The 11,790-nt window shown below is 47.2% G+C and overlaps 1 protein-coding gene across 1 annotated transcript in view; it reads right to left on the bottom strand.

Moving 5' to 3' along the window:
• Positions 1 to 11,790, bottom strand: part of DISC1 (DISC1 scaffold protein) — a 365,311-nt gene that overhangs the window by 226,774 nt on the left and 126,747 nt on the right. The window contains exon 6 of the mRNA XM_024117085.2: positions 8,429 to 8,655. Coding sequence (XP_023972853.1) covers positions 8,429 to 8,655 — 227 coding nt within the window. The remainder of the gene's footprint in view (positions 1 to 8,428; positions 8,656 to 11,790) is intronic.

The raw sequence follows: 11,790 nt of genomic DNA, 5'->3' as shown, positions 1-11,790 counted from the left end.
CCACCTCCTAGAGAAATGGAAATAAAAACAAAAATAAACAAATGGGACCTAATGAAACTTAAAAGCTTTTGCACAGCAAAGGAAACCATAAACAGAACGAAAAGACAACCCTCAGAATGGGAGAAAATATTTGCAAATGAAGCAACAGACAAAGGATTAATCTCCAAAATATACAAGCAGCTCATGCAGCTCAATATCAAAAAAACAAACAACCCAATCCAAAATGGGCAGAAGCGGCTTCCCTGGTGGCACAGTGGTTGAGAGTCCGCCTGCCGATGCAGGGGACACGGGTTCGTGCTCCAGTCTGGGAAGATCCCACATGCAGCGGAGCGGCTGGGCCCGTGAGCCATGGCCGCTGAGCCTGCACGTCCGGAGCCTGCGCTCCGCAAGGGGAGAGGCCACAGCAGTGAGAGGTCCACATACCAAAAAAAAAAAAAAAAATAGACTAAAAATAGAATTACCATATGATCCAGCACTCCTGGGCATATATCCAGAAAAGTACAAATCTCCAATTCTAAAAGATACATGCACCCCAATGTTCACAGCAGCACTATTTATAATACCCAAGACATGGAAGCAACCTAAATGCCCGTTGACAGATGAATGGATAAAGAAGATGTGGCATATATATACATACACACACAGACACACACAATGGAATATTACTCAGCTACATAAAAAAATGAAATACTGCCATTTGCATCAACACTGATGGATCTAGGTGGTATTCTGCTAAGTGAAATAAGTGAGACAGGGAAGAGAGATCAAGATGACAGAGAAAAAGGGTGGAGCTCACCTCCCCTCATGAACGCATGAAAAATACATCTACATGTGGAACAATTCTCACTGAAAACTAACTGGAGACTGGCAGAAGGACTCCTCTACAGCCCAGGCTGTAAGAAATATACACATGTAATCAGGTAGGAAGGGAAGAAAAGTGATCATGTCAGAACCTGTGCCCCTGGGACGGAACTCAGAGAACAAGGAAGGTAACAAGGGTGGACACCTGCCCTGGAGAGTGAACAGACTGAGTCACAGATGGGGTTTCCCAGTGCTGTGGTTCTACATGGAAGAGATAAACCCTCTTGGCTGGCTGTCAGACTGCTGTGGCAAATACAACCCCTTGTATTTTGCACTCCTGAGGAGTGCAGGTGCTGACTAGCTCCCAAGGAAGGGTGGAGAGAGATCTGCTCTAGTGGCTGTCAGGTTTCCTGTGACCATTTTGCCACATACTTCAACCCAGCCCAAGCTGACAGAGAATGCTCTGGCTTCACTCACTCCATACCACAGCATGGCACTAGGTTCAGGGTAACCAGGACAGAGGAAAAGACTTTACCTCAGAGGTGACCTGGTCCTGGGGCAGAGTCCGGGTGGGGCAGCAGTGGCCATTGTTGGCACTTACTCAAATGGCACCCCAGAATTCACCCAGATTTCTAGAAAGTGGCCACTCCTCAACAACTCACCCCCAGTGCCTGCAAGGAGAACACACGGACCATCATGCCTGATCTGCAGAGCAGCTCCACAACAGGGCAGGAGTATCACAGGCTGAGGAGAGTGATCAACTATAAGAAAAGGGGACTTGCCCCAGAGGCAGGGGAGAGGTCTACCCTAGCAGCTGCCAGGTTTCCTGGGACTGCCTCGCACCCAAGGCAGAGTCAAGTGAATGCTACAGTCCCTGCTCAGTCCATGCCACAGTGTGGCACTAGAGTAGGGGCATCCATGACCAGGGAAAAGACTTGACCTTGGATCACAGAGGCAAGAAGATCCCGGGATGAAACTCACATGATCATCTCATTAGACACAGAAAAAGCATTTGACAAAATTCAACATCCATTAATGATAAAAGTTCTCATCAAAGTGGGTATACAGGGAACATGTCTCAAGAAAATAAAGGCCATCTATGACAAACCCACATCTAGCATCCTACTCAATAGTGAAAAGCTGAAAGCATTTCTTTTAAATTCAAGAACAAGACAAGGAAGCTAGTGGGAAGCAGCCACATAGCACAGGGAGATCAACTCGGTGCTTTGTGACCACCTAGAGGGGTGGGATAGGGAGGGTAGGAGGGAGAAGCAAGAGGGAGGGGATATGAGGATATAATTATATGTATAGCTGATTCACTTTTTTATACAGCAGAAACTAACACACCATTGTAAAATAATTATACTCCAATAAAGATGTTAAAAAATATATATTGCAAAAACCAATATATTGCCCTATATACCTTACAGAGTTGTGAGCAAAAATGAGCATTTTGTAAACAATGGTGACATTTAAATTAATGTATTATAATTATTACCAATCAAAATAAGAAAGACGACATGATAAATATGAGAGTTGTCCCGAACATTGAGGATGCCATCTAATCAAGGAAGCCTTCCTGCAAGAAGCGTCAGTCTCACGCTCCTTATACACTCCAAACTCACTGCATTGACTCTCTGGGCAAAGATTTGTCTGCCTCAGGAATTCCTGGGAAAAGCAAGGTATCTGCTTTAAAAATAAAGAAAAGTCAGAATCTCATCTAGCACTTTTAGCAACACAAAGCGGTCCTTCTCCTCCAGATGAGCCCTCATGCTCTCGGTCTCATCAAGCCATTGTTCTTGACAAACCAACCAGGTGAAGAAGGACAAAGGCAGAGAAGGAAGAAAAGCAAAGACTAGAAGTAGAGACTGAAGAACACAATCACAGCAAGTGGAGAAGCAGCTTGGAGACCACGGGCATTTCTTCAGAAGTCTCTAAATTATCCCAGTTTGGTACCATCCCCTGGGCGCATCACTGAGACACACAGCGCTGTGGCCCTGCACACACCCACTGAGAATCTGCCTCGCTCCAGCCGGGTCCCGGAGTCTGTTTTCCGATTCAGACCTTGCTGTTTCACCGTGTCTTCTCACTCTAATAAGATACGTATCTGAGGGGAAAGTGGGACTATTGATTTTTTTTTTCCAGTCGATTGTGAACTGCTGAATTTCATTATTTTAAATCTCACTTGAAAAGAGCCGTGACATCAGCCTGGCTGCTCATCGTGGGCTGAGGGCAGTTGTCATGGGGAGGCCGGAGCACCTCCAAGAGTCGGCCAGCCTCGCCGGGGGGGCCCTGAGTGGTTAAACAACGGGAACCAGGGAGCAGGCCCGGCTCTCCACCATCCCCAGCTCAGATGCGCCCACCGAGGTCCGGCCAGCCTGGCCATAACCAGGGCTTCAGTTTGTTTTGCAGTCTGCGCCATTGGCTTGTAAAAAGATGTGACATGTTTCTTCCAAATGTACAACGAGAGACAATTCAACCATGAGCTGCCACAACACATTTCAGGCAAAGCATGAAAAATTCCAGGAGCTGAGGAATGAACTCAACCACAGACTAATACAAACCAGCCAAGCGTCTCTGAAGTATGTTGGAAAGTATCGTCCGCTGCCCTCACTCAGCTCTGTCGTTGCTACTCTGATTATTCCTACCTGGCTTTACGGTCAGCCAGGGTCACAGCTGGCCCTGTCCCCACTGATGTTCAAGGCACTCAGACCAACAAGAGGGGCAGAGCTGATGGCCCTCGAGGCAGATAAGCTGCAAATCATGACCCTCCTCCACTTATAGAAATAAACAGACGGACACTCACACCCCGAATGCAGGCACGCCGTCCAGGAAAACCCCAGAAACGGTCACCTCCTTCCTCCCTGTGTCCCCATCCTTCCCCTCCCCTACCCACACCCCAATCCCACTCCAGAGAGGGGGAAGGATGGGTTTCCATAGGGGAGGATCAGGCTCACTAGAGAAACCCGTCCTTCTAGACCTCTCCCATCAGAGGAAGACTTGCAGGAGGAAACAAGGAGTCTGTTCTAAAGCTGAGGGATTGGAATCCCAGGGGTGAAGGAAAGTCCAACTAACGTACAACATACATCTTTTGAGTGGCTTCTGTCTTTCACACGTCCCTGCCCTGTAAGCTTCCATATTGCAGAGTTCCTGATACCCAGGTACTTAAGAAAGTTCTCCTCTTATTCATTGGAAGACAACCATTCTCTCTGGCTCTATCAAAAGGCAGCTCTGATGTCTGGGAAGGCAGCTCTTTCATTCCATCCTGCTAAGACATTTGATCCAAAACATAGATGTCAGAAAATTCAAACTGCCGCTTTGATTTCTATTAAAATATCCCAATAAAAAGCCGTCAGTTCTCTGGTCCCCAGCAGGTGCCCTTCTACTTCCAGTCCTTCTTGAACAGCAGCGGCCCAAGGATTCCCCACAAGCTACAGTCCGAAAGGAAGGTGCCCACACAAGCAGTCTCCACCAGTGAGTCACTCACGAACGCCAAGTGCCCTTAGGAAGCTCCTTCTCAAGCGCAATGTGTGGCTTATCCAGGGAAAGCAGCATAGCCTCCCCGTTGAACTTGAACACCGTGGAATCAGTCAGGATCAGCTCCTCCCCAGACAGCACCAGCTATTGATGCAGATAAGATGCGTTCTTCTAGCTGGGGCACCTATGGGATATCGTTCTAAAAGAAAACCAGTCCCTCATAGCAAAAACTATGATACAATTAGTTAAGATACTAGGCCAAGCAATCTCTGATCTGTTGGCCAATAAAACCACAATGGCTTCTTTCAAATGCTCCATTTCTAGGAGTGAGTCCCACAGCCTGTCAGCTTGGCAAAAGCGTGCCTCCCTTCTTATGGAAAGCACACATAACAGTGATGGTTTTTCCATTTGACATCTATGGCGGGGAACGGCGCGATGCCTCACTCCTCCAGGTGGAAGAGAGGAAGCTGACCAGACAAAACCTGCACCTGGGAGGTGCCCCCTGCACCACCAAGTAAATAAAGGAGATGCCAAGGGTCAGCTCCTGAAGGGTCCCCCAGACGACGAGGATGCCTCAGGGCGGTCCCTCTCCAGCAACATGAAACCCCACTCAGTGCTGACGGCGCTCTCACAGCGAGGGTCCTCAGCACAGGTGGAAGGTCACACTATGAACTAGCCATTGAATTGCCCGGGTTGCTTTTTTTTTGTGTGTGTGTGGTATGCGGGCCTCCCTCTGTGGTGGCCTCTCCCGTTGCGGAGCACAGGCTCCGGACGCGCAGGCTCAGCGGCCATGGCTCACGGGCCCAGCCGCTCCGCGGCATGTGGGATCCTCCCAGACCGGGGTGCGAACCCGGTTCCCCTGCATCGGCAGGCGGACGCGCAACCACCGCGCCACCAGGGAAGCCCTGCTTTTTGTTTTTAATCACTCTGGGATTTTCCCTCCCACCCTTGCCACGCAACTCTCAGTCCTTCTCTTCCGAAGACTCTCTCCTACACCGAGCCCGCGTGGGTTCAGATCACTGAGATGCCCAGGTGTTCCTGCAGGCAGATCAGCACAAAAAGTGAGAGCCTGCTCCTGACCTGGTGGATTCAGGGATGATGGGTCCTCCCCGAGGAGCCCCCAGACGGCACTGCAGCACGTTCAAGAGCCATCCTTACATCAGATTTCCCTAACAGCGTCAGAGAATCAGATTGCCACAAACCTTGAAAGGTCTTCCCAGAGTCTGTTCAGTTGACTAGAGCACTGGATGACTCGGCAAAAGTCACACCTTTATTTCGTCTGCATCTCATCCTGATGAAAAGGCAGGCTGGAGCACATGGGCAGAATAACAGACTAGAAATGGTAAGATCTGAGTTCAGGGGCCCAGCTCCATCAGCTACCACACTCCGGAGCTCTTTGTTTTAGACTAAGAGATCTCTAAGTGGAAACTATCTAAGTTAAGGTCTCTTACTAGCTGCATCCCCAGGAAATTTTCTGAGTTCTTATTTCCTCAGCTGTTAAATGAGAATAACAAGAACAGCCTGCCCACCACGCCGGGCTGCTCTGCATGCCATGAACTAGCAAGTGAGAAAGCAGGCGCCCTGCCACCTGTGTGTCTCTGTATGGGGACAGGGCGCACCGGCAGGGACGCTGCCCAGGAGTTCAGCTCAAAACACAGAGGCTGTGTGAAGTACTGCAGTGGGCGCTAAGCTAAGCACGTCCTCGTTCTCCCCCTCAGAGTGCTTGTGACAGAGGTGAGAGGAGTGAGACTAACCTCTGCGCCGTTCAAAGCAAAAGGAGAAATAAGTAGGACACATCTACATGGCGGGACCAAAAAAGTCTCACTTTAAGCTTCATGTACAAATGTGTGCTTTTATAAACATAAAAATAAATGTACATGTATATTTCATCTTATATATTACACATATTCCATATATACATCTGTCTAATATAATGCATACATCACATGTATAATTACATATGATACATAATGTGTATTATCGTGTGTGTGCATGTGTGTACGTGTGTATGTGTGTGCATTTGTGTGTGCGCGCATGTATGTGTGTGTGCATCTGTGTGTGTGTGCATGTGTGTGCATGTGTGTATTTGTATGTGTGTATGTATGTGTGTGTGTGCATCTGTGCATTTGTATGTGTGTGCATCTGTGCATGTGTGTGCATGTGTATGTGTGCATTTGTATATGTGTGTATGTGTGTGCATGTATGTGTGTGTGCATCTGTGTATGTGTGTGCGTCTGTGTGTGTAGCATGACTTCCATAGGAGGGACAAGGGAAGCAGGAGTAGGAAAGATCCCTAGAGGCCAAGGCTATACCGTAAGGACACAGGTGAAAGTGAAGGAGAAAGTGCAGACAGACTTGATGGCGAGTTTCTTTTGGCTGAAATATGGCAACAACACACATCTCTTCCCCTTCTCCACGGGCATGAGCCCGGGGTTAGAGTTCTGCAGGGAAATATCAGGGCTGGGAGGGGTGGGGAGGACACCATGAGCAGCTCCCAGGACAAGCATCCAGCTCGATGGGCTGGATCGGGTGTGGTACATGTGTGAGAGGGGACAGTTACTCGCTAAATAGTCTAAAACACATTCGGGGGCTTCCCTGGTGGCGCAGTGGTTGAGAGTCCACCTGCCGATGCAGGGGATACGGGTTCGTGCCCCGGTCCGGGAGGATCCCACATGCCGCGGAGCGGCTGGGCCCGTGAGCCATGGCCGCTGAGCCTGTGCGTCCGGAGCCTGTGCTCCGCAACGGGAGAGGACACAGCAGTGAGAGGCCCGCGTACCGCAAAAAAAAAATAAATAAATAAATAAAAAATAAAACACATTCGGAAGGCAGTTAGAAGGCTTCAGAAGACTGAAATCCCCGTGATAAAAACGACAGGCAGTAAGCACGGTAAAGCACTTGCTGCCACCCAGGCACCGTTATACAAGCTTTATATGCATTAACTCAGTGCCTCCTCATAACAGCCCATCCCTCCCCCAATAATAAGTGGTTCCAGCTAATAAGCGGTTGAGTGAGGTAAGGAGATGGTAGAGTCCATATTCTCAACTGCTACAGGGGGTGACGTTTTCTTAAGTATTTTCTGCAGCATAATAACCAGGCAGAACTTTCACCCCCCTCACTGCTCTACACCCACCGCACCTGCAGGCCTCACCACATCTGCGTGTTCATCCAGGCACGGCTCACTTTCTGTCTAACATGAGTAAGGGTGGGTTCTGTCTTTCGCCATAATAAGGTTATGACCTCCCCAAAGGCAAGAGGTCCATGTGTATCTCTTGGGTCTCCCACAACGCAGAACACAAGGAAGGTTCTCCCTCTATAGAAAGTGGATAAGAAACTAGGCTATGGGAGGGAGGGAGACACAAGAGGGAAGAGATATGGGAACATATGTATATGTATAACTGATTCACTCTGTTACAAAGCAGAAGCTAACACACCATTGTAAAGCAATTATACTCCAATAAAGATTTTAAAAAAAAAAAAAAGAAATTAGAAAGTAAAAAGTAAAACTAAAAAAAAAAAAAGAAACTAGGCTTTGACATAATGAACAGGAATTTAAGTATCAGTTTTGCTCTTATTAACTGGGACTTTGGGCTAATTATTTGACCTTCTTAAGCTTTCTTGTCCTCCCCTGTGACATGGGTATAATAATAGAAGCAACTCATAGAGTAAAGCTTAGCACAGTGCCTGGCACGTAGTGAGACTCAGTAAATGTTAGTACCATGAATAATAACTCATTTTTCCAGGCCATTGATTGGGCCTCCTCTCTCACAGCTCACCAGCCTCTCCTGTCTCCAGCTGATCATCCTCAGGAAACGCTGGCATCCAAATCTCCAACCAACTGAGCTCCAGTAGACCTCAAAAGGGAAGGAAGGCACCCCTGGGGCGTTTGGAAATGGGAAAGGTCCATATCAGAATGGAGAGGAATAGTGGTATTTAGTGGGTTGGGTAGCCAGGGTGTAAAATATCCTGCGATGCACAGGACTGCCCCACACCATGAAGAATTTTGCCACTCAAAATAGCAACAGTGCTTCCCTTGAAAAAACAAAGCACTGCTTGGAAAATAATTTATATATGCGGGACAGCAGACAAAATCAATCCCATGAACAGATCAACAAGATGAGCAATCCAAAATCAGTTAGGAAATCACCAGTACCTCCTGATGGTTTCGGGTGGCTCTGCACGGACGGGAATCTGCTCAGCCAAGGCCACGGTGTCCTGCAGGGTCTTGCTGACCTCCTGCAACTCGCCCAGGGACAGCCCTCCCATGAGGTCGCAGCCCTGCCACGGGAGGACCCACTCCTGCTCTTCTATTTCCCTTCTCAGCTGTTGATCTTTTGCGTCCAGCACAGACATCCTGGCTTGGAGGGCTTCGATTTCTTTCTGTAGAGAATACAGAGAGCAGATTTTGTAAATGCACCCTGCTCGTGGCAGACTGCGCTGCTGAGAATGAGTCCCTTCCATGAGAGTCCGCCATATGCATGAGAACCGTGAAGTTGCCCTTCTGAAGCAGGCAGATTTTTGGAGGTTTGCTGAACTGGAAAAATCATGCCAGCTTTGTATTTCTGATTAGCTGGCATAAGGAGAAACATTCCCTCCCAAGCATGAAATAACTCCGGGTGGCGAGCCAAGAACTTGACTCGTAAGAAGCCAGCAAATATATAAACGACTTACTTCATTTCAGGTGACAGAGCTACAACACAAGGCGGCAAACTTCATGGACTTGAGACACCAGTAAGCAGGTAACACGACCCACAGACCAAAAAAGAAAAGCAAACAAGGCTTGGCTGGTCTGTCCCCAAACATGCAAATTTACCATATAGAGAAAGATTAGAAATCACAGCCTCTGAAGTCTACAGGATTGCGAGAACAATGAGATACCACAGATAGCACTCTGCTGTCTAGGTTCATAAAAATAGTAAATAAATTTAACTTCCACTGATACAACAAACCAAAATCCAAAGAATCGAGTATTGTCCAATCTTGAGGTCAATGGATAAAACAAGCAGCAGGTAACTGAATGCCCGCTGTGCATACAGTGTTATGGCAGCTAATCATCTCACTGACCATAGGATTCTGAATCTAAAATGAGACTCTTTTAATTCACATACTCCCAGGTTCCATGCACTGGTTTCCAGCTGATAAGAGCATAGCTCTAACCCTGGCTGTCCCCCCATCTCTCACCCACATCCTCTCAGCCTCAGGGTACAGATCACCCACAGATCCACCCACTGACCCCTCTTCCAGTAGGGGAGGAAGGACACACAGCAGGAGGTACTGAAGATCCACCCAAGACACCCTAAGAAAACAAGAGCATGTATCCCACTGGTCCAAGATTATGGTATTACTGACGCTGTCTCCCATCTCACCTCCCTACTTCCAACCTTTGAATTCCCATCCCCTATTCTTTTCTTTTCTGTTTGTTTGTTTGGGGTTTTTTTAACTGTGGTAAAATACAGGTAACATAAAATGTACCATCTTAACCATTTTTAAGTGTAATTCAGTGGCATTAAGTATATTCATATTGTTGTACAACCATCACCACCATCCGTCTCCAGAGCTCTTCGCATCCCGCACAACTGAAATTCTGTCCCCATTAAACAACGACCCCGCCATTCCCCCGCCTCCAGGCTTGGTGGTCATAATTCTGCTTTTTGTCTCTAGAATCTAGCTCTTCTGGGGACCTCGCCTACATGGAATCATACAATATTTGTCTTTTTGAGGCTGGCTCATTTCACTTAGTATAATGTCCTCAAGTTTCATCCATACTGTAGCACGTTTCAGAATGTTCTTCCTTTTAAAGGCTGAATGATACTGCATTGTATGTATACACCACATTTTGTTTATCCATTCATCTGTCGAGGGACCCTTGGGTTGCTTCCACCTTTTGACTGTTGTGAATAATGCTGCTATGGAGATGTCTTTGAGTCTCTGCTTTCAGTTCTTTTGGGGCTTATACCCAGAAGAGAAATTGCTGAATCACATGGTAATTTTACTTTTAATTTTTTGAAGAACCACCAACCTGTTTTCCACAGTGGCCCTCCACCCTATTCTCACACAGATGTCAAAGTGACTATTTAAATTGCAGTCAATTACATAACTGCACTGCTTAAAAACCCCCCATGGCTCCCAATCCAGTCAGAGAAGAGCCCAAGACCTCACAAGGCCCTGCAAAGGCCCTCTCATCACTGACCTTCTCCTCTGCTGTTCTCCACAACCCTGGCCTCCTGGCTGCCCTTTGAACGCACGGGGCACACTCCCACTGCAGCCTTCGAGTGACTGTCCCCTCCATGGGGAACGCTCTTACTGGAGATTTCTGCAGGGCCCCTCCCCCTCTTCCATCAAGCGTTCGCTTCAATCTCCCTTCTGAGTGAGCAGACTCCCCTACCGTGACACTCTGGTCCATGCACTGTAGCTCTTACCACCTTACAACATCCTAGGCATAGAATTTAGGCTTTTATTACGCTTGCCATTTCTTGTCTATCTCCCCACTCCCACCCCCACTAGGACATAAACTCCACAGGAACCCTGAGCACTGCAAACAGTACCTGGCATGTCGTAGCCACTCAAAAGCTCCTGCTGAATAAATTAATATCCACCTTCCCCCAGAGTTCTGCCACGAATGCTCCTTCCAAACACTAAGTATGTTCTGTACACTCTGACATCATCAAGAATTGGGGAGACCTTCAACTGGTGAATATTGTTCAGAACCAAAAACCAGACTTCACATTTTCAGCTACCCGAACCTTGCAATGATGCCCACTGACTATGAAAGTGCCAGTTTCTCATCCACCAGAGGGCAGACAGCAGAAGCAAGAAGAACTACAATCCTGCAGCCTATGTAATGAAAACCACATTCACAGAAAGATAGACAAAATGAAAAGGCAGAGGACTACATACCAGACGAAGGAACAAGATAAAACCCCAGAAAAAACAACTAAATGAAGAGGAAACAGGCAACCTTCCAGAAAAAGAATTCAGAATAATGATAGTGAAGATGATCCAGGACCTCGGAGAAAGAATGGAGGCAAAGATCGAGAAGATGCAAGAAATGTTTAACAAAGACCTAAAAGAATGAAAGAACAAACACCCAGAAGAATTAAAGAACAAACAAACAGAGATGAACAATACAATAACTGAAATGAAAAATACACTAGAAGGAATCAATAGCAGAATAACTGAGGCAGAAGAACGGATAAGTGACCTGGAAGACAGAATGGTGGAATTCACTGCCGCAGAACAGAATAAAGAAAAAAGAATGAAAAGAAATGAATACAGCCTAAGAGACCTCTGGGACCACATGAAATGCACCAACATTTGCATTATAGGGGTCCCAGAAGGAGAAGAGAGAGAGAAAGGATCCAAGAAAATATTTTAAGAGATTATAGTCGAAAACTTCCCTAACTTGGGAAAGGAAATAGACACCCAAGTCCAGGAAGCACAGAGAGTCCCAGGCAGGATAAACCCAAGGAGAAACATGGCAAGACACATAATAGACAAACTGACAAAAATTAAAGA

This window comes from Physeter macrocephalus, chromosome 20 (assembly GCF_002837175.3).
Source record: "Physeter macrocephalus isolate SW-GA chromosome 20, ASM283717v5, whole genome shotgun sequence".
NCBI lineage: Eukaryota > Metazoa > Chordata > Mammalia > Artiodactyla > Physeteridae > Physeter > Physeter macrocephalus.
Note: the sequence above shows the minus strand (reverse complement) of the source record. Positions and strands in the feature narration are given on the sequence as shown.